This window comes from Chiloscyllium punctatum, chromosome 2 (genome assembly GCF_047496795.1).
Source record: "Chiloscyllium punctatum isolate Juve2018m chromosome 2, sChiPun1.3, whole genome shotgun sequence".
NCBI classification, from domain to species: Eukaryota; Metazoa; Chordata; class Chondrichthyes; order Orectolobiformes; family Hemiscylliidae; genus Chiloscyllium; species Chiloscyllium punctatum.
Genome location: NC_092740.1, coordinates 74257630 through 74281483, shown reverse-complemented (window position 1 = coordinate 74281483; position 23854 = coordinate 74257630). Strand labels below are relative to the sequence as shown.

Sequence of the window (23854 nt, the reverse complement as noted above, 5' to 3'; positions counted from 1 at the left end):
GATTCTATGACTCAAAGTTACTTAAGTGGCGAGGGCTTGAAATTCTGAATATGAAAAGTATAATGTGCAGTAATTTTTGTTTTTTTTGTAAATGGTGGTGTAGTGTTTGTATATCTGCTGTAGTCATTCTGGAATGTGGGCATTGATCACTCACAAGTGGCTTGGTATGACTTGTTGATAGCTGGTGTTATGTAAACCATAATGGATAGGGATACTTGCTTTTCTTCCCTCAAGGACAATAGTGAAGCAGTTGGGCTTTTACAGTTCAATGGTTTCATAGTCACTTTGTTGATACCAAGTTGCAAATTACTGTGGTGAGATCGGAAATTGTGTCTTTGAACATTATCAAAGTTTCTGGATTCCTCATACAGCAAATAATCACTACATTAGTACAATTGTTTAAGAAATAGATTTCCCATATGTGCAGGGAAAATGCAGGAATGGAAATATTTGGAACCCAATATGCATTTTGCTTGCATTGTGACTTCAAATTTCATTTCCTTGTAATTCTGATGGACTACATTTAGAAGCACAGTGAGAGTGGGAGAATTGAATTTTGGCTACACTCCTAAGATAAAACCATCATTTAAATGTTGGTATGATTTAAGAACATCTGGTAAAGAAAGTGCTGTTAGACTTAACTATTTGCACTGAAATAATGCAAAGTGGCAATGACAGTTTGTGACTGAAAACAAAAAGCTCTGTATTGGGAAGGTTGTGTGTGCAACGTAATGAAATTCAGAATGGTCTGAGATAAGTTAAATTGAAAGGCTTGAACAGGGTTGTAGTTGATGAATAACAGCAACATACTTTAGATCTGAAATTTAAAAATAGAGATAGAGTTTGCATTTTTGAGTCTAGTATGTCTCTTCAGTGGAGGGGAAGTGGCACGAGGTGAATTGTTCCTTCAGGGACCTGGCAGATGTGATTGATTCAAATGGTCACCTTCTACACAGTAGCCATACTATAATTTGAGCTGAAATTTCTATTTTATCTCTCCATATGTTGAGGTTGTACAGGCCGTTGGTGAGACCTCTTCTGGAGCACTGTATGCAGTTCTGGTCACCCTGTTGCAGGAAGGATATTATTAAACTAGAAAGGGTTCAGAAAGGTTTTTCCAGAATGTTGCCAGGAATGGAGGGTTTGAGATATAAAAATAGACTAGACAGATTGGGACTTCTTTCACTGGAGCATAGGAGGTTGAGGGGTGACCTTATTGAAGTTTATAAAGTCATGAGCATCAGAGATAAGGTGAATGACAAATATCTTTTCTCGAGGGTGAGGGAATTCAAAACAAGGGGGTACATTTATAAGGAGAGAGGAGGAAGATTTAAAAAGGACATGAGAGGCAACTTTTTTATACAGAGAGTGGTTTGTATGTGGAATGAAATGCCTGAGGAAGTGTCAGATGCAGGTACAGTTAAAACATTTAAAAAATATTTGGATAAATACATGAACAGGAAAGGTTTGGAGGGATGTGGACCAAGCACAGGCAAGTGGCACTAGTTTAGTTTGGGAACATGGTCAGCATGGACTATTTGGACCAAAGGGTCTGTTTCCATGCTATATGATTCAATGACTGGCTGAAGCATCCCATTCGTGGAAATTGCTTTGTGAACTTGTTGTTCAAGTTCTTGAGAATACTTTGTTTTTCCAGGATAATTGAGATAAATTGGTTACTTTTTCAGCTGAAAAGAGAGTAACTTTGGCTCATTTGTCAATCTCACACTTCTGCCATACAGTGGCTACCTGTGTGGTATGTCGCACTAACAGGATGCCGTTAACAGTCCACAAGATTATTTGCCATGATACAATTGAGCAACATCACTAATGAATTTCATTATTGATGTAAGACCAATTAAGTAGAGAATATGTCCCATAGCTGACTGATCAAATTGAACAGAATGTTCCTTTGTTTGTTTGTAATAGTAAAATACAGACCAAAATATGATCATCTAACCTGCACTTACCAACTCAAAATGCTATGATTCTGCAATTGGACTGCATTTGTTGAATAATATAGAGTATGCTAATAATTGTACTAACAATCAATTTGATATAATCTGACAAGCTTGCACCATTTACACTTGTTAGAAATAACACATTTATATACAGGGACCTCTTCTCTGCCAATAAATGAAATCTGTTCAGCCTTTGCAGCTTTCTTTGAATTACTTGGTAAACGTATAGATTCCTGTTACTTTCTTCATAGCAACACTTTGGCCAATGATTGTTTGACGTTTGATTGTTTGAAGCTTCTTTTCCTTCAGTTATGAAGAAGAGTTATATGCAAATCGAGATGTTAACTTTGTTTCTCTTCTCATAGATGCTGCCACAGCAGCAAAGTATTTCAACCATTTTCAGTTTGATTTCAGTTTTCTAGCAGCTCCAGAATTTTGCTTTCATCCTTTTGTTTCCTCATGTTCACCCCATCTCCAGGAAATCTGGCCACATTTACTCTCCAAATGAATATGCTTATGCCAATAATTTTTAAGGTGATGGAAGTTGCTTTTGATACTAACATTACTGAATCCTGACCTCATTAGTGAGCACTGGTATTGCTGTCAGCATGACTGTTGTATAGTAATCATGTTGCCTCTGTTCAACATCCTTTGAAATCTATTTTAATAATTTGGCTGTCTGTATGTCTGAACAAGTTACAATTATATGGGCTTCAACCAAACCCAACTGAAAATTGACATTTCTTCTTGAGTACTCCTAACTGCATGCCTATTGGTGCCTAATCCTTTGGCCCCTTTCCATTATTTTGAAGGTTTCCATTGCCCTGTTCACTCTCCCCCAATTTTTCTTCTCTATTTGAATTGTACCTATTATTTTGATAATATTGCATTCTAGATTTATCTTCTTCTTTTAAATCTCACAGTCTCGTCATGGAATAGACATTCTTGTAATCTCAGTAAACAGTGGTACATGGAAACTGTCCTAGCAATGAAGTCTGTGATTTAAAAATCGTTCAACTAAGCTGAGAGCTGCTTCTAACAAACAAGGCGGAACAATACCATTGTTCAACATTCAAATTCTTAGACTATAATTGATATTCAATAGACAGAAAATAATAGAGTTGAAATCTTAAGTAGCTGTAGTTGTATTGTTTGGAGGTGAGAGCAAATTCTGTTACTTGGATACCACTGGATTTCTCTAAGGAAATTATTTTATTAAGGTTTCTCTCATGGGACCTAAATTTGCATTTTGCTCAAACAAATGTGATTCAATCGTTGTCTGTTATTTTTAAGTTTTCATGTTGTTTGGTGTGAATGTTCATCAAATTCTTAGAAAAAAAAGCACAAACTGCCTGATTAAACAATATGGTGCTGAATATTGTGAACATATCAGAAGGGAGCCCATGGGAGCCATTTTAGTTTTGACAGTGATTTATCATTATGATTATGTAAGATGCACCGACACAAACTCCTCCACAAAATATAGCAGGTTTCTATCTGTGTTTCCAATATATAGCCTGCTATATATTATTTAAAAGGTAGCTGCCTTAATCTTTCCACTCATCTAATGCATACCAGTCAGAAATCTGAATCTGGACCTAATATTGATGTTTTCATCAGGAGAAAGCTCCTGATCTTGACCTCAGGGAATTGTAGTAATGACTACATTCACAATGACTTCTGCCAGGGGACTGTCTGCATTCGATGTGTGGCCTACATAGGAAATCCCAATGTTCCTGAGCAGGACTGTACATGGCTCCTGTACATAACAATACCTGAGAGCAATATCATCAATGTTGTCTCAGAAGGATTTTGCAAATCAAGTGGGAAGCTGCAAGAACAAACATGAGCATGCTCCAAGACACAGATATAGCAAGTGTGGAAGCCATGAAAATCTCACATCAACTGAGATGAACTGATATGTCATCAGAATACACAATTCAAGGCTGCTTAAACACAGAGCCACAGGGAGCCCATCCAGCGCAGTAGATGTGATATATGGACTTCAGTAAGGCGTCCGACAAGGTTCCCCATGGGAGACTGATTAGCAAGGTTAGATCTCATGGAATAATGGGAGAACTAGCCATTTGGATACAGAACAGGCTGAAAGGTAGAAGACAGAAGGTGGTGGTGGAGGGTTGTTTTTCAGACTGGAGGCCTGTGACCAGTTGAGTGCCACAAGGATCGGTGCTGCGTCCTCTACTTTTTGTCATTTACATAAATGATTTGGATGCGAGCATAAGGGGTACAGTTAGTAAGTTTGCAGATGACACCAAAATTGGAGGTGTAATGGACAGCAAAGAGGGTTACCTCAGATTACAACAGGATCTGGACCAGATGGGCCAATGGGCTGAGAAGTGACAGATGGGGTTTAATTCAGATAAATGCAAGGTGCTGCATTTTGGGAAAGCAAATCTTAGAAGGATTTATACACTTAATAGTAAAGTCCTAGGGAGTGTTGCTGAACAAAGAGACCTTGGAGTGCAGGTTCATAGCTCCTTGAAAGTGGAGTCGCAGGTAGATAGGATAGTGAAGAAGGCGTTTGATATGCTTTCCTTTATTGGTCAGAGTATTGAGTACAGGAGTTGGGAGGTCATGTTGTGGCTGTACAGGACATTGGTTAGGCCACTTTTGGAATTTTGCATGCAATTCTGGTCTCCTTCCTATCGGAAAGATGTGGTGGAGGCTGGTACAATTGCAACATTTAAGAGGCATTTGGATGGGTATATGAATAGGAAGGGTTTGGAGGGATATGGGCCGAGTGCTGGCAGGTGGGACTAGATTGGGTTGGGGTATCTGGTCAGCATGGACGGGTTGGACCGAAGGGTCTGTTTCCATGCTGTACATCTCTGTGACTCTATAAGTGGAAATCTAAGGAAATGTCAGCATACAAATCAGGAGTAATCAACCAAACCATGTCTGATCTGTTTTGTAACTTCAAATCTACATTCTCCCCTATGACTGATAAACTTTCATCCCCTTGCTAACCAAGAATCTATCTATCTTTACCTTAAAAATATTAAAGGACTACCACCATCTTTCCAGGGAGAGAATTCCAAACACATGCGACACTCAGAGAGAATAATATCTGTTTTAAATGGGAACTGTTTATTTTTAAACAGTGACTTCTTGTTCTAGACTTTTCGACAGAAGAAAGTATCCCCTCCACATCTACCTTATCAAGGCCCTTGTGGATTTTATGTGTTTCAATTGTTTTGCCTCTTGCTCTTTTAAACTCCATTAGGTATAAGATTAGCCTGTCGAACCTTTCCCCTGAAGTCAACCTGCCAATTCCAGTATTGGTCTACTAAACCTTTCCTGAACTGCCTCCAATTCAGTAAGGAGATCAATACTATGTGCAGTACACCAGATGTAGTCTCACCAATGTCCTTTATAATTAAAACATAACCTCTCTACTTTTGTATTCAATTAGCTTTCCTAATTATTTGCCGTACCTGCGTACATTTTATTTCAAAACATTCTCTGATGTGTTAGCCTAAGTTTACTTCAGCCTGCACCATAAAACAGCAATAAAAGCCATGTCGCTTTCTTCCTTTCAGAAAGCATCTTCCAACCATCCATATTCAAATTAAAATGATAAAGTATTGAAAAATAACTCAGCTGTCTGGGAACAGAGCCATGGTCAATCTCACACGTCAACTGTGAACAGTCTTGACATAATCACTAAGTCAAGTGGAAGAAAATAAGGACTGCAGATGCTGGAGATTGAGAGTGTGGTGTTGGAAAAGCACAGCTTATTGTTGTGAAATCAATCCAGGGATTTGGCAACGATGAGTCAGTTGTCCTGTCAAGTCAGTCCAGGAAGTCTGGGCTACAATTAGTTCGAGAGATTGAGGCAGTAAATGGTCATTGGCTTTATCAGTGGCCAGACTGAGGGGTCCTGAGGAGAGTGGGAAACTCAAGTCTGGGATGTAGTTCATGGGATTGGGTCACTAAGGGATTCATAGTAATGAAAGGGAGAAATTCAAGATTGAAGGGGGTGATTTCTGAGAGAGAACTTGGAGCTCCAAGAGGGGTGATGTTCTTTGCCTCTACATGAGGACAGCGTATGACCAACAAAGCCCTGGGCTCTGGGGTAAAGTTGAGATATTGATAGTTATAAAAAAGGGCTCCACAGGAATTCGGGGAGGTGGAAATGTCATCTGGAACAAAGAGTTAGCAACAGAAAAAGGAACATGAAGAATCAGGGGATCATCCTATATTTTGGGCAGAATCTACTCACAGGAACTCAAAGTTGGAATATTGCCATTTTAGCTCGAGAAATTAACTATGCAAAAAACCTAACATCTTGTGCAAAGAGGGCAGAGTTAGCCACTGATTTTTCTTCATCAGGGTAGAGTAAAACTTTTGGAATTGAGGCCCTTTTTTGAGAATTGTCCAAGACTGCACATTAAAGAAATATGGCCTACGTGATTATAACCATTAGTCTGTATGAATTATCTCCTTATCATGTTCGTGATACAAATTTAATCAGACAAATACACTTAAAGCATCACCTGAATTTCTCATATCAGAAATGTGTTGCATAATTAGGAATGACAGAGCTGCCACACAGGGGATCCATCCTTTACAGCTGCCACATTCTCAGACTGAACTGTAAGTATGCAAGGACATATTCTGAGAAATATCTTTTCTTTGGTGGGGTAGGGCTATAATTGTTAGCTTACTGGCAGGATTCTACTCTGCCAGAGTAGCATGAAAACTTTGCTTATGTAATGTACATTTGGTGACCTTAAAGCTTTTTATGGAGGCATGACAACCTCCTTGGGAAACCTCCATGTGATACTTTGAGGCCATAAGAATAAGCTTAATTATGTTGGATTTCCTTCAATAAAATTTTGTTATCTTTCTGACCTTCCCCACAGATTATTTTCTTGGCATGGCTGAAGGCATTGTTTCAAATTCGAAGACAGTAATTATAAGATCTTCAGCAAGCCTGGAGTGGACAGCAGCTTCCAGTAGCTGCCACCCAGTCTCTCGAGATAGAAACAGCAGGAGAAGATCCACTAAGATGGCGGAAGAAAATGGTGAAGCTCCACATCTACAAGCCTCACTCTCTTTTTCTTCAAAAGTGCCAGCAACAGCTTAAGGTTAGGACCACTTCCCTCTCTCAAGCAAGGACAAAAGGAAGATTTCAGACTGATGTTGAATCAATGCCCTTTCCTGAAACTGATTAAAAAGTGTATTATCAAATTGAATGGGTCATTCAAACACAAAGACCCTAATTATCTTCAATTCCTGAGGTATTAATGGCACAGTATCGGGTATACAATCAACACATTTTTTGGATAAAAGGACTTTGGACATGTGGAATTCTTATGACAAGGAAGCCATTCTGCTGTCTATATTAAAATCAGCAAGAATTTATCTTATAGAGATGGAGGTGACATCAGAAAGCCATCAAGCTAGCTGCAAGTCAACCAAGTAGTCTAGGTAATAAACAGCAAATGGAAAACCCTAACAGAGTGAAAGACTCCGAATCTCTTCCAACTTCAAGCTCATCTGAGAACTAATATCCTGGAAATATGACTACAAGAAGCCTTACAGCTTACTAAGAATGCTTCACACTTCAAAGTAAAGTGTAACTGCATATTACCTCCATCTATAGCCAATTGTTGTGTAGTTGACAGTCTGTATGAAATGTGGATGAGTGAAGTAATGTACCAAATTTGGGTTTAGAATTTGTGAATGAAACAATCCTTTTCATTTTTATATTCACGAAAACCTTGCTGTTAGAATTGTTTATTTGGTACACACACTGAGGGTAAGAAAACACCAACTCTTTCAAACATTTTTATTGATCTTGAGCAGTAAAAAGGAGCACTTAGCATTCTCTCAGACAGAATTTATGAAGTGACATAAACAGCTCCCATTTACAATAATTTCTATATTGAAGTAAAAGTACTTAAGATTAAAGGCACAGTCATAGTGTTGTTAGATTATGCAAGTCCATGGTCACAGTTACCTAATATAGACAGTTGACCATTTATAAGCAATTTTCAGATGGTTTGTTAAGAAGCAGCAGTTTAGATGTGATGCATTATTTAATTAGACAAAGAAAGAAACCATGTGACCCATCATACTTGAGAACATTTTGCAGATCCCAAAGCCATTCTGTAGATTGGAGGAGCAGGGTGGCAGACCCCTCCAGTTTTGGAGTGATGGAGTGTTTGTCCCTGGTGTTCAACAGTCTTTGGTGATAGGCTTTCATGGTAACAGTCTTTGTTCTTCCCTTCACCTCATGTTGGGAACTCCTGATCTTCTCCCTTAAAGATGGTGGCTCGTTCACCTGGATCCTCTTTCTCAATCAATTCCCTGCTCCCCTGGTTGATATATCTTAATTATATATCTTGGCCAATGGCCATGAGCAGTTTCTTATAACATCAGGTTGGCCTTTTGTACTCCTTCATTTAAAGGTTAGTTGTCATTCCTTCTCAAACTAAACATCCTATTCTCCCAAACACTGAGATGATAATAAGATAGTGTGCGGCCGCAATCCCCCATTAGTCTGCAATTAAACTTCAAGGGATCCATCAAAACATATTATCTTCAGAAAGTTAGAAAATACCACTACGTTTCTCAACAAAAATCAAATGCACAAGTTCTGAATCAGCTTTTTACTACACAGATTATTTTTTATTTCATAATATACTTTATTCATAATTTTTAAAATATATTCACATAGCAGTTTGGTTCTGTGCAGTAATATATCAAGGAGACAAACATTGGCATTTGATTCTATCTGTTACAGAGACGATTTCTGTAAGCCTGTTTTCTTGGCTATTGATTGACTTATTTCCAACTCTTGAGTTCCTGGAAGGTCAATTGGTTAAACTCAGAGTGACAGAGTTGATTCTTTGTGAAGTTATTCCTGGACAATTCGATTTGGCAAGTGACCTGTTACTCAGAGTCTGTAGGTTCTCACTGGTAAAGAGCAGTGTTTAACTGGAGATTTCAGAAAGAAGATGAGTATATGCTAATAACAATGGAGGAATATCTTGAAGAAATTCAAAGAAAATTTCAGTTCAATTTAACCTTGATAGCTCAGTCAGTAGGGCATCACGATTCAGAAAATCAAGGATTCAAATTTCTGTTTGGATGTTGCACTTTTGACTTGATAGGTTGAATAGATTTTTTCTATGCTCTAAATGAACCTTTGGGAAAGTTTCAAAGTTGCAGAAACAATTAGAGGAAAAAAGCAGCTGATCTTTCTGAGGTAATATATCGCAAGTAAGTTCAGTTCAATCACCAAATCACCAATGCTACCTGCTGAATTATCCACAACTTTTAAAATTGATAGTTTGGTCTTTCCTGAGGTTGTTCTCTTATGACACAAACTAACCTTCTCCCACACTGCCTACAGAGTCCCAGGAATAACAACAATCTCACAACAAATTGCATTTATATGATGCCTTCCAAGGTATAGTACAGCAGTGTTAACAAACTAGGTTTGACATTGAGTCACATAAGGAGATTTTAGGACTGGTAACCAAAACGATTAATAATAGAGGCAAATTTTAATGGCCATATAATAATATATATAAAGAGAGGCTCAGAGCAGAAATTTAAGAGTTTTTAGGACTAGACAGTTAAAGATATAGACTAGCAATTAAAATCTGGGATGTGCAAGAGGCATCCATTTGTCTGTCACCAGTTTGGTAGCTACACTGCACGTTCAACAAACCACTGTCCAGTTAATGCTGTGAACTTTCTTTGCATAACACTGGTAGGCTGAGAACAATTTCAATCATTATTTGCTTTCATGTTGACATTTCTACCCTACTCTACTGCAGTATTTCAGAGAAGCCAAAAGCAAATTGAAGGAACAGAATTTCATTTTCTGCTTAAGCATTTTACAGCCTTCAGAACTCAATTGAAAACTTCAGACCATGAACACTCTCCTCCATTCTAATTACACCCTCTGAACACGACGCTCACTATCTTCAACAGACCACCAGTTTTCATGGGTTTGTTCTCAGAAAAGCTGACCTGTTTTCTACCATTCAAACCTATCTGAATGAATCTGATCAGTATTCTGTCATAATGATTGCTGTTGGAGAATTAAACAATTATTGGGAGAGGAGGCTGCATGCATATCCCCATTGTGGATCTTGGTGGAGTGCCAAAGACAAGACTAAAGCATTCACAACCACCTTCAGCCAGGGGTACTGTGGATGATCCATCTCAGTCTTCCCAGCATTACAGATGTCAGGTTCAGCCATTTCAATTCAATCCTTGAGACATCTAGAAATACCTGAGCATATCGGGTGTGGTCTGAGTAGGTTAAGGGTCCTGATAACATCCTGTAATACTGATAACTTGTCCTCCAGAAGCCGAAATATTTCCAGCCAAGCTGTTTCAGTATAACTGCAAAGCTGGTATCTAGCTGTCAATGTGGAAAGTTACCCAGTTACTTCTGAGCTCACAAAACAGAATAAATTTAATCCAGATAATTACCACAATATTAGTCTAATCTCAACCATCAGAAAATTGATGGTTGATGGACAGGTGGATTGTGCTATCAAATGTCACTTACTGAGTAATAGCCTGCTCCCTGATGCTCAGAATAGCTTCTGCCAAGACCACTCACCTTCAGACTTTTTTATAGCCTTTGTCCAAATGTGGACAAAAAGTATGAATTCTGGTGATGAGGTGAGAAAGACTACCCTTGAGATCAACACAGCATTTGACTGATTGTGACATTCAGGCCACCTAGAAAAGTTGAAGTCAATGGAAGTCAGGGGCAAAGGTCTCCACTGGTTGAGTCATAACAAGCACAAAGGAAAATAGTTCTGATTAATGGAGGTCAATCAGCTCAGCCTCATGATTATTTTAACAGGAATATCTGGGCTCAAATATCTACTATAAATTTCCAGTTATGTGCTTATCTTTTTGTGATATGAATATAAAATCATATAATCCCTCCTTTTGAGGTAGCCTGAGACATTGGGCAGTTGTGCATGCCTCTGGGATGTTCTGGCGTTCAGGCCACTTGTGTGACATGCTGTCTATGCCCTAATCTAGTTCTTCAGCAGTTGCATTTTCTTTCTAAGTTTAGTTAACCTTGCACATTGTGTGATTCTTTGCAACTCTCATACTGCGCATCATATGCTTAGAAATAAAGGTAATAAATTAACTTTCATTCCAAACCTTCCAATCTTTATTTCTGCCTAAATATTTAATCATCTGACTGTAAATAATTTTCTAAAGTTCAGCCTCAAGGTCAGGGTTTTCATAATTTTCTGATTTAATAAATTTAATGACAAAAAATTCCATTATGCCCGTTTGGTAGTCTGTTAGCTTTGTACAATAAAAAGAAAAAGTAGTCTTCAAGAGTTATACTCTACTTGAAGCTTTAACTCTGTTTCTGTATCCACAGATGCTGTGAGGAATCACAGATTTCATCACTTGGATGGACTCCTCCACTGACCTTGCCTGGGTGCCCATATCTCCTGGATATTCTGCCAGATCTTGTCCTGCTGACTGTTCTTCTGCCTTGCTGATGATTCCACTGGTTCATCATTGCACTGGAACTTAGCATCAACAGGCAGTCCCTCACTCCACTGAAAGTCTCAGGACAAGCCACCTTTGGGGTATTGTTCCCTGTGGTATCGATTGACCGCCAGTCTCACTGTGTAGGGAATAACTAGCCATGTGGATTTTAATGGGCCCAGGAGAAGAGTGTAGGATGGGAATATGTGGGATGTGCACTTTTAGTTCCTACACTGCAAGTCTACAGGCTGTAGTTAAAACCAGCCCAATGGTGTATAGTCTATTAACACCCAGAGTATCCCAGGAAAGAAAAGGGAGAGCAGTTATTGTGTTGCCTTGCTAACTTTCACCAGATCATTTTTCTGGTACTGATCTTTAGTCTTAGAGATGAAACAGGTAATATTCAATGCCATTACTTCCTTTGTCTATTTTCAACATTAGCTTATTTTTAAAATTTGTTTCCCTGAGCTCTCACTGATGTACATCTCACAGTAACCACAGTCTGACAGACAGCCTTTTAAAAACAGAACAATAATCCTAAAACAAAAACAGGATTTTCATTAATAAGCTGATAATGAACAGTAGAGTCAGCGCTGTATCCGATCAAAGGGAATGGGTTTCATCGGAGAAGTTCACTGGAATTTGAAGATGAATGTGCTGGGCTGAGTACAAGATTCTGTTTACAAAAAGGGCAATAGAAATGCTTGTAGGAAAATTCAAGCTTAAATAGAAAAGCTAATACATAGATGAGTTATGTACTAAAGTTGATAACAATACTTACGACATTCACTGTCAGAATTTATTCCTGTTACCCATTCAATCTTCCTAGCTTTATTTTGTAAATAAGCATTGGCTCTTTTGTGCACAAAAATGACACTTTATAAATTGAATAGCTCATCAGTAAGATTTTATTTTTTTAAAATATTTTAATTGTAGTAGTTTTTTCCAATAGATACTGTACCTATTATTGGTTCCCAAGGTTGGAAAACCATTCATCAACAGTATAAACTGTGGGTGCTAAATAAATATACTTTTAAAATCACTGCCTGTACAGAATTTCAAGAAGAAACAGTGTCTTTGATTATGAAAATATAATAAAGATGTTTCTTGGTGCTTGTTCAACACATTATACAGTATAAGTATACTATAAAACCATGCAAAAACAAGTGAAAGAAACTTGGCAGATGAAGCATCAAACGTACCTCAAGATAAAGATTTTCATTATACATTTGGTAAACAAAACACGAAATGATCGAACAAACAGGAAAGGTATTCAACACTTTTTCATTTTTTCAGGAATAGGAGGAAAACATAACTGATTCTATGAGACTTCACACCACTGGTAGATATCCCAAGTGGAACACAGCTCATCAGAAAATTAGAAGTAACGGATCAGAAATATTTTTGATAAGACAGGTAAGTTTTTTTTTGTTGAATGTGTAAACAAGGTGACATAGATCAGCTGCCATATTAGTTTTCTTCTTTTTAGATTTCAAAGGGCACATAAATCAGGAGAGGTGTATGACAGTGGTCAATCTGATAACTCCCCATTTATACAGTTGGCAAATGCTAAAATTATCCCTAGGCTACTTGTTACATGCAAAGCTCTGCCAGTTTTAGGAACAAGGGGATACAGTAATAGCAGTGAAGGAACGAGACAACATACAAGTAAATAGCAGGAAAAGGTACATTGTTTTCAAACCACAGGGAATTTAATAACTTCTTGGTGGGCCTGATGGCAGGTTGAGCATTTAATTGAACAGGAAGGTGGGTGCGATGCTCGTTAAGTGGGAATTCAGAAATTAAACCCAGTCAAGGATGCTTGGAGGTTTTTGGGGGAGGTTGGAGAGATTCTAAGGCACTCAGTGCATGATCGAGGAACGCAGCACTATGGAGATTGGAGAGAGGGAATTTGCTGAGAGGCATATCCCTGACCTTGCTGCCAATGTAGCTTTTTTGCAACATTCTGCCCACCATTTCACGCAAGCACTGCGTGATCCATTTTTGATCTTGAGTGTTGGGTGGGTAGAGTATAGGCAGCAGCTTCTGCCACCCTGGGTGCAGTCAAATAATGAAGATCTGTTGTCCAAACAGAGGCTACCAGCTCCGGATAGATGAGATTTGTGGCAATTCTGTGGTCATGTCAAAATAAGTGTTTACTTACTAATATTGTTATTTCTAGAATATAGTTTCTTCCAATAAGCAGTGCAACAAATAAATGCATTTATAAAGTGGACAGCATTTGTTTAATTCTTCAATTAAAATAAGAGAAGAAAGAAAAATATAATCTCTGATTGCTGGAAACTTGGAAGAGTACGATTTAATAAAGGACACTTGGTAATGATTCTGAAAGCAGAGATATTCTTTATCTGACCTATTGGAATCTTTATAAGAAATTAACGGCACAGTGGCCAACATAAATATGTTGAAAGCATTTACTCAGATTTTAAGAAAACTTTCAACACTGTTCTATTTTTGATGATTAAATTATAAGGCAATAAACCATGGAATATATACATTGTTGGATAGAACATTGGATTTAAATAAAAACAGAGAAGACCAGATCTTTGCCCCTACTGATGCTTTCTGTCTTGCAGCTACTTAACACTGAATGGTGCTTTAATTGGCTGCAGGCAGAGCTTCAATCACACACTTGAGAAACAGTGCCACCTCTGATTAGCTGGCAGCTCTAGTCCCAGTATTGCCACTGGGGTCGCTATCAACACTGGGACCGCAGGCAGCCTCATGAGGCTAACTGCTAGACCTTGCCAGAAAAGGTAGGTTTGGAATCTTGAAGTAGGAATGGGAAGAGAGTCCTGGGGGTGTCGAGAACATGGGATGATGGGATTAAGGAATGCTTTTGTCTGAGTCAGAATGATTTTAATCTGTACATCCAATTAGTAGATCCAATTACATTTTGACTTGTTTTATAGAAGACCAAGAATCTAAAGATGTGTGTGGGCGGCACAGTGGTTATCACTGCTGCCTCACAGCGCCAGAGACCCGGGTTCAATTCCCGCCTCAGGCGACTGACTGTGTGGAGTTTGCACGTTCTCCCCGTGTCTGCGTGGGTTTCCTCCGGGTGCTCCGGTTTCCTCCCACAGTCCAAAGATGTGCAGGTTAGGTGGATTGGCCATACTAAATTGCCCGTAGTGTTAGATAAGGGGTAGATGTAGATGTAGATGTAGGGGTATGGGTGGGTTACGCTTCGGCGGGGCAGTGTGGACTTGTTGGGCCGAAGGGCCTGTTTCCACACTGTAAGTAATCTAATCTAAAAAAAAAATTGAGAGTGCTGTCGAGAAAAAGTGCTTTGGATTTCTAAATCTAAGAAACAATAAGTAGAGTGCACAACTGCAGATAAAATGGCAAGGTTCTGGACATTACACAATTAAAAGAGGTAATTTTGTTGCAATTTAAGGCGTTGATCAACACATCTAAGATACTGTGTATAGTCCTGCTCCTTTAATCATAGACAATGTTAATATGGGTGAGCAGCAAAACAAATTCTGTGTGACAGTAAAGAAGTTAGGTTTTCAACTTTTGGGGTCACTCTAATATTCAGGTCCTGAGTTGAGAAGAGAAAGCAGCTTGTCTTATCCAGAAAGCATACCTGGAGGTAGCTGTGTAAATAGTGAAGAGGATGTTGTAAGATGACTGACATGGTACAGGCGAACTGTAATGTTGTCAGGCCCCTGAAGTTATAAACTATTGCTAACTAACGCAGTGGAGCAAGAAAGGCAGCAGGCAGCATTCACATCTGCATCGGATGCAGCAGTAATACTCATAGAAATGATTGCGAACAAATGCAAAACTGGATGGGGAATTTGCACTTGTGATTTCACTGGATGAGAATAATTTGTGAAATACAGTAGCACTTCATGTTCAATGAGAGTTAAAGAGCTTGACATTCAATGTATAAAGGCTTATGTTTTTAATTTTAGACAACAGTTTATAGTGACCAGATATGGAATCAAATATTTGGATGGTATGTAATATTAAGGGCATCATGAGTGTCTATGTTGATAGGACTCACATATAGGACCACGTGTTACAGAGAGATGCTAGTGTCTATGATGAAAGGTTAGCCAGGCTTTCTCTGGGAGAGAAGTGGTTGGCTTGGGAGCCACTTGTTCTTGTCCCCATGTGAAGTGCCTGGTGATTGGAGAGTCATAAATCACCCTGCTATGTATGTTATTGACCTATGTGCCAGGCCCATCAGTTGGCCCATATTCTTATTGCCCTCCTCTTGTAAGGATGGGGCTCACTCTGTGCCTAGCCCTACTCCCAGTTGAGTACCAGGTTCTACAATGTACAGAATGTCCTTGTGGTTGAATCAGGTATCTCTTCCGCATCTACAAAGGCATTTAAACCCTTCAAAAGGCCAATGATCTACTTGATGGTGGCCCTTGTAGTCATACAGTAGAAGTTCTACATGTCCTCTGCTCTTGTTTTGGGGTTGTACACAGGGGTCAGAAGCCATTACTTCAGGGAATAATCCTTGTCCCCTAGAATCCACAACAAAGGCATGGTGACCAGAACAACTGACGCATTTGGAACATGCATAATCTGCCACAATGGTCACAAATCCTTTGAGGGATTGGAACACTTTCCTGTTCAGAGATTCTGAGGCAGCTTTGATGGGCATATGCAGACAGTCAATGACTTGTTGCATGTGAGGAAATTTAGCCAAGGTCCCAAAGGAACTACTGCCTAAGCTTGACGGGCCCCATTGATTGTGAACCAGATATATAGGCCAGCTCGTACAGCATATAGCCTTTTTGCAGCAAAGGGATGCCAATTGAGGGAGGCCACATGGTATCAGGAATGAATCACAAGCAATATCTTGTGAGTACATCATCTTTAAAGTTACAGGCGCTGGATGTCCATCACTTCCCATTGGCATCAACCCCTCCAGCATATGGCATTTGTACTCAGGCATCTCCATTAAGCTTAGCCTTTGATATTATATACCTTGAATGGAGAGCCTGTGTTGTGATCACAAAACTGCCACATTGCCCCCATGAACATTCCTCTTCCATGTCTGATAACTTCCTCAAATTCCCCAACTGTTGCACAGATAGCTCCAAGCAGTTGGAAAATGCAGCAAAATGGTTGTCAGTTGGTTGTTCAACAACTTGAATCAACTAACTGCTGGTGATCTGTCAACTACTGATGTTTCCTGCTGTCTGCATCTGGTGACATTGGTTGAAGGTGGGAAGACATCGAGAAGCTGACCTAATGCAGCCACATTCCATGTACAAAACCATCCCCAAACCATCTCTATTCCTACCTCTCCAGGGCCCTAACATCTTGCCAAATAACGTTCTAGCCAGTTTGTTTTTGTTTATTAAAGTGAAGTTGTATATGCTGGTGAACATGTTAAAATTTAGCTTTTATATCTGGAAGAAAAGTTAAGCGCATCTTCTGCTTTCAACTAACACTAGAATTGTGCAATAACCTAACATGAAAGGTGATTGAAGCCATCAGTACAAGTGAGTTAAACAGACTTTTGGAGAAAGAAAACATGAAGGACATATTACAAATTAGGTACTTAGGATTGATTCATGAGAAAACGATAGTCTTGTTTTGACTCTATGGACCTTTAACATGTTCCTGAATTTTAGTACTGATTCAGTTTGCAGGTATGTGTTCACTCAACCAATTGTGAACTTCAGTATGAATTTTCTTATTCCAGTTCAAAAGATCCCGTGAGTCAATGATGAGCTGTTGAACGGTATGTGCCCATTCTTCTTCATCAGTGGTACTGTTCAGGAATAATTCAAACTATAAAAGAAAAATACGAATTTAGGAATACTGGCCATAAAGATATTGTACAAATAATAGAATATTAATGATTACTGTTTTGTTTTGGATTTCTTGAGAAAATATACGTTAGTTGGTATGAAGTGGATTTTTCCACCCTGCTGTACACTGGGCCATCTTGGCAAAGACAATGGTTTTCCTACCTTAAGGGTTCTGCCCAGCTCTATTCATCTGTTCCTGAAACCCTCACTCCAAGCCTATCTCACCTTCAAGTATATCTATTTTACTACTCTTCTGGTCATCTCCCATCCACCACTCCCTCTGTAAAATGCTTGATCCTCTAAAACAGCATTGCTTGGTCCTCTGCAGGATTGTCCCAGTTGCTCAACACCTGTATTTTTGCCGACTTGTTTCCCAATAGGGAACATAGGGAGCACAGAACAATACAGCGCAAACCAGGCCCTTCAGCCCTCGGTGTTGCACTGACCTGTGAACCAATCTAAGCCCAATCCCCTACACTATCCCATCATCATCCATATGCTTATCCAAGGATTGTTAAAATCTCCCTAATGTGGCTGAGTTAACTACATTGGCAGGCAGGGTAGTCCATACCCTTACCACTCTCTGAGTAATAAATACATCCTGATGTTTAAATTCATTAAGAGGTCCATCCCTCCCTTCATCTGTAGCCCCCTCCAGTACTGCACAATCTTGCTATGCTTAGGTTAACATTTTACTGGATTTAAGGTGATGACGACACTGGGTGGTTCTTTGCGAACTCTCCACAGTTTAGAGAGTTCATACCTCAATTTTCAATATGACATCTCTAATTTGAAATTTAATGTTGATCTTGCTTTGTGCACCTCCTGTATAGCCGTTCCTTGTATGCGCACTCTGTCTAAACACCCTATAATCTGTATGTCCTTGTATGCTATGATATACCTGTACTGCAAGCTAAACAAAACTTTTCACTGCACTTAGGTACACGTGACAACAATAAATTAAATAAAACTGTCAGATTTTGGCTTTGTTATTAATTGTTCTTTTAAGAGCCATTTAAGCTATCTTAAAATATAGTATTCAATAGTAGCAAGAGGACAGCATATATATTTGCAAAGCTTATAGTAAATGTTCATACCTCTTGTAATCCAAAATCAGTTAGGAGCCCTTCACTAACTGTATCAAGTAAAGTCATCAGTTCAAAGTAATAAGTAGAGCTAAAATAAGAACAAAGGTAATTTGAAATATAAATATAATAAAAATTGTATGTAAAGAATATTATTAGTTCATCTTGCCTCACTTTGTAATATTCTTGCACTGGAATCAGAAGGTTGTGCCTCCAAATCTCACCCAGGACTTTAATACATAATGTAGACTCATGCTTCAAAGTAATACTGAGGGATTATTGTATTGTTGGAAGTGCTGCATTCTGGAACAGACATTGAGATGTTGCTAAACGGGCAGAAAAGTTCCCATACACTATTTGAAGGGGTGCAGGGAGACTTGCTGAAACTTTGACCAGCATGTTTTCTTCTTACGCAATTTCATTAAATCAAAACTGGTCATTTGTCTCATTTTGTATTATTCATTTGTGTGAAGCACTCTCGGACATGCTCCAGACTCAAAAAGTGTAATTTAAGTTACTGTAGATATCAGCTGTTCACCATTAAGACGGGGATTTGCATCCCTTTAGGACACAAGGGGCGAAAATTTCAATCTACTGTTGTGTTACATGTAACTAGTTTGGACAAAGTTAACTTAGTGCCCACTGGTCTTGACTGTTTAGCACAAACTTGTTGACAATTCAACATTACATGAACAAGCTTTCTCAGAGGCACCTAAGCTGGTTAATGTTAGAAATGGAAATATGTCACAATGTTTCGAAGTTAGAGCTGTGAAGACTTCAAAGGATTAATGAATGTATTCCCTTGGAAACAGTGTGCAGCCCTTTCTTCTCAGCTCTTTAAATTCCTTAAGTATGATGTGACATATATTTAAAGCAACCGAGAAAAATTTGAGGGATTTGCGAAATTCTATTGCCCATTGAGTGCTAGTGGTCTGGAGGTTATTGCTTGAAAGGAGACTAGAGGCCGAATCCCTCATTACATTTAAATTTTCCTGAATATGCATTTGAAGAGCCATAGCCGATATGTCTACAGACAAAGATCTAGAAAGTGGATTTATGCTGGGTAGGTCTTTCTTGGCTGACAGAAATACAATGGGTTGAATGACCTCCTCTGGTGCTGCACATGATTAGATTAGATTACTTACAGTGTGGAAACAGGCCCTTCGGCCCAACAAGTCCACACTGATCCTCTGAAGAGTAACCCACCCAGACCCATTCCCCCTGACTATTGCACCTAACACAATGGGCAATTTAGCATGGCCAATTCACCTGACCTGCACATCTTTGGACTGTGGAAAGAAACCGGAGCACCCGGAGGAAGCCCACGCAGACACGGGGAGAATGTGCAAACTCCACACAGACAGTCACCCAGGGTGAGAATTGAACCCGGGTCCCTGGCGCTGTGAGGCAGCAGTGCTAACCACTGAGCCACCGTGCCGCCCCATCTATCTATATTTCTAAGTTTTGATATCAAAATTCTAATTCTGCACTTGTCAGTGAATATCCACCATTGAGTCAATAGAGTACAGTAATAAGCATTGCCGAAACCAAAATTGGAATTTTTTCCTGCTGAATCAATGTGAAAACAGAATTCTGAAGAAGATTTTTTACATGTGAATGATGACTGTTAGTAATTGATGCAATCTGTAAATAGGAAAATTCAGTTGCATTTGTTAAAATTATGTATAAATGAATCAAAAGCAAGTGACAGATAAAACTTGTTGACTTACTTAGTATTAATACTATTCCAGTTTGCTCTTAAGAAGTTCCATGCTAAAGCCCAACCAATTGGATTTTCTGCCACCGACTGATAAACTGTATATGAATGCTTCTCAGAGACTATTAACTCATCCAGAGTATAGTGTAAATATCTGTGAAAATAAAGTAACATTGATAATTATGTTTTCTATTCTTGGTGAGGCAATCAAATCTAATCTTAAGCAGTGGTCAGCAGTGATGCAGCAATTGGGGTCAAAGCCTATCATGCCTAACGGGTCTTAACCCATCACAAGGAAGAGCATGCCCAGCATGAGGGAAAGCACGTCCAGCACAGGGGAGAGTAAGCTCTCTTGAGAAAGCCCAGTTTTCGCAGGCCCGTGGCTCAGGAAAGGACTGTAATGTTTGACATTTTAACTTTATTTCTTTACTTTCCTACTTCTATGCTAAGAAAACTGTAGTGCTGAGTGTTTTAACTTATTTCTTTATTTCTCTACTTCTGTAACTAAGATTTTGTACCTTGGTCTCTGCACTAAGATGGCACCGTGTGTGGTGACATTGTACACTTTTCACTATACTCTTGTGCCCTGTACTTGTGTACATGTGACGATAAACCTAAGTCTAACTCCAATTAAGTGACTTATGACTTGAGCTGTGTAAAGGCCCTGACACCATCCTGGCACATACAAAGGTAGAGCAATAATAAAATACCTAACTTGTCATTATGCAAATTTACAAAATTTCAAAGGTTTATAGAATCTCTTTAAGATATATTTTTCCTGTGGCTTTACTCACTGATATTGAAGGCCAGTAATTCCCAAATATGTCATGATAATATTAAAATTCTGTGGAATACAATATAATGCAAAATAAGTTTAAATATCAATTCATAAAAAATTCTTAAAATTTGTTATTAAGATAAGGGCATTGATCATTTTTGCCCATCCTTAATTGCCCTGGAGAAGATAGTGGTAAGCTGTGTTTTTGAACTGCTGCATTAATTGGGGTGTAGGGACATAAAAAGTGCTGTTAGGGCAGGAGTCCCAGAATTTTGATCAGCAACAGTGAAGGAATACCAATATATTTTCAAATCAGGATGATGTCTGACTTGGAGGGAACTTGCAAGAGTTAGCATTTGCATGCATCTACTGCCTCTCCTTCAGGTGATCGAGGTCATGGACTTGGAAGGTGCTATCGAAGAAGCCTGAATGAGTTGCTGTTACGCATCCTGGAGATGGTAAGCACAGCTATCACTGTGCATTGCAGGTGGAGTGAGTATTGAAGTTGGTGGATTAACTGCCAATTAAATAGGCTGTTTTATCCTAAATGGTGTCAAGACATTTGAGTCATGTTGATGTTGAAATTCAAAGGGAATAATTAGATTCTCCCATTCTTTAGATGGTCATCACCTAGCATTTGTGTGGTACGACTGTTACTTGCTACTTGTCAGCCCAAGCCTGGATGTTGTCTTGCTTATTGCATATGGACATGACTACTTCAGTATCTGAACTCTTATGAATGTGCTGAAGACTGTGCAATCATAAGTGAACATCCCCACTTCTGGTCTATGGTGGATGAAAGGTCATTGATGAAGCAGCTGATGATGGACACAACCCTGAGGAACTCCTGCAGAGATGTCCTGGAGCTCAGATAACTGATCTCTAATCACTATAATCATCTTCCTTTGTGCCAGGTATGATTCCAACCAGCAGAGAGCAATCCCTGAATTCTTTTGACTCCAACATTTGCTAGAACTCTTTCATGCCATACATGACCACATGTTGTATTAATGTCAAAGACAGTCACTCTCAATCCTCTTCTGGAGTTCAGCTCTTTTGTTCATGTTTGGACCAAGGCTACCATGAGGTCATGGAATGCAAGCTGAGTGTCAGTGAGCATGACATTCTTTTGTAGGTACTGCTTGATAATGCTGTGATGACATCATACTTCATTTGCTGGTGATTGAGACTCAGTTAATAGAGTGACAATTGGCTGGATTGGATTTTTCCTGCATTTTGTGGGCAAGACATAACTGGGCCTTTTGCCATATTGTTGGGTAAATGCCAGGGTTGGGTCTATACTAGAACATTGACTCAGCACATCTTACTATTTGGTGTTGCAAATATTTCTTCTTTGTCCTTTGGGCTGGTGACTTGCCAACTCTGAGGGCATTTAAATGGTCATTGGATAAATATATGGATGATAATGGAATAGTGTAGATTAGACGGGATTCAGATGTGTTTCACAGGTAAGCGCAACATCAAGAACCGAAGGACCTGTACTGTGCTGTAATGTTCTATGTTCTATGTGTTGGGCTGTCTCATTGTTGACGATGGAGATATTTATGGACCCTCTATCTTCTGTTAGTTGTTTAATTGTCCATCATCATTTATGATTGGATGTATAGGACTGCGATGCTTAGATCTGATATGCTGACTATGGACTCATTTAGTCATACCTATTCCATGCCTGGTGCTGCTCCTGGCATGACCTCCTGTATTTTTGATTGAAACAGTGTTGATCTCTGAACATTTCAACCATAATGTTACAGATTGTGGTTCAATACAGTTCTGTTGCAGTGCTGATGGCTAACAGTACCTCATAAATAAAAACTGAAAGAACTGCCAAGCTGTAAATCAGAAACAAAGATAGAAGTTGCTAGTAAAGCTCAGTTCTGGCAGCATCTGTGAAGAGAAGTCAAAGTTAACATTTAGAGTTCAATGACCCTTCCTCAGAACTGCTGAGTTTTTCCATCAACTTCTATTTTAGCACCTCATAAATTTTCATTTTTGAGATGGTAGATCTGATCTCATTTAGCATTGTGATAGTGCACACAACGGAGGTATCATCAATTCGAAGACTGGACTATAACTCAACAAGATAGCGGGATGGTCAATCCTACTGATGACGTCATAGACAGATACGTCTGTGAGTAGACCTTTTGCTGTCTTTTGTTGCTTTTTTTTATTCACTCATGGGATATAGGAATCTCTGGCTAGATAGCATTTATTGCCCATCCCTAACTGTCCCGAAGGCAATTAAAAGTCAATCACATTTCTGTAGGTCTGGAGTCACATGTAGGTCAGACCAAGTAAGGATGGCAGTTTCCTTCCCTAAAGGACAGCCAGATGGGCTTTTTCCAACAATTGGTCATCAATGGACTCTTAATTACAGATAAAAATCACACAACACCAGGTTATAGTCCAACAGGTTTAATTGGAAGCACACTAGCTTTCGGAGCAATGCTCCTTCATCAGGTGATAGTGGAGGGCTTAATCCTAACACAGAATTTATGTCACGGTAGATGCTGCAAGACGTGTCAGAGTGTGGACATAGATACCACCATTACGCGTGGGGACACCTCCCACCTTGTAGATGGCAGGTACTCATGTGACTCAGCCAACGTTGTCTATCTTATGAGTTGCAGGCAAGGATGCCCTGAGGCATGGTACATTGGGGAAACTGAGCAAAGGCTACGACAACGGATGAATGGGCACCGCACAACAATCAACAGACAGGAGGGTTCCCTCCCAGTTGGGGAACACTTCAGTGGTCCAGGACATTCAACCTTAGACCTTCGGGTGACCATCCTCCAAAGTGGACTTTGGGACAGGCAGCAGAGAAAAGTGGCCGAGCAGAGGCTGATAGCTGAGTTCGGTACCCATAGGGAGGGCCTCAACCGGGACCTTGGGTTCATGTCACATTACAGGTGACCACCATTGCACTATACACCCACACAGATACTCCTACACACACACACTCACACACATACAGG

General features: G+C 39.4%; 1 protein-coding gene across 1 annotated transcript in view; it reads right to left on the bottom strand.

The window, feature by feature from the left end:
* Window positions 1-12373: 12373 nt before the first annotated feature.
* The window catches only part of LOC140485702 (aminopeptidase Q-like), a 149230-nt gene continuing 137749 nt past the window's right edge, over window positions 12374-23854 (bottom strand). Inside the window, exons 18-20 of the mRNA XM_072584132.1 lie at window positions 20094-20234; window positions 18376-18454; window positions 12374-17258 (exon numbers count right to left, since the gene is read on the bottom strand). Coding sequence (XP_072440233.1) covers window positions 17106-17258; window positions 18376-18454; window positions 20094-20234 — 373 coding nt within the window. The 3' untranslated portion in view covers window positions 12374-17105. The remainder of the gene's footprint in view (window positions 17259-18375; window positions 18455-20093; window positions 20235-23854) is intronic.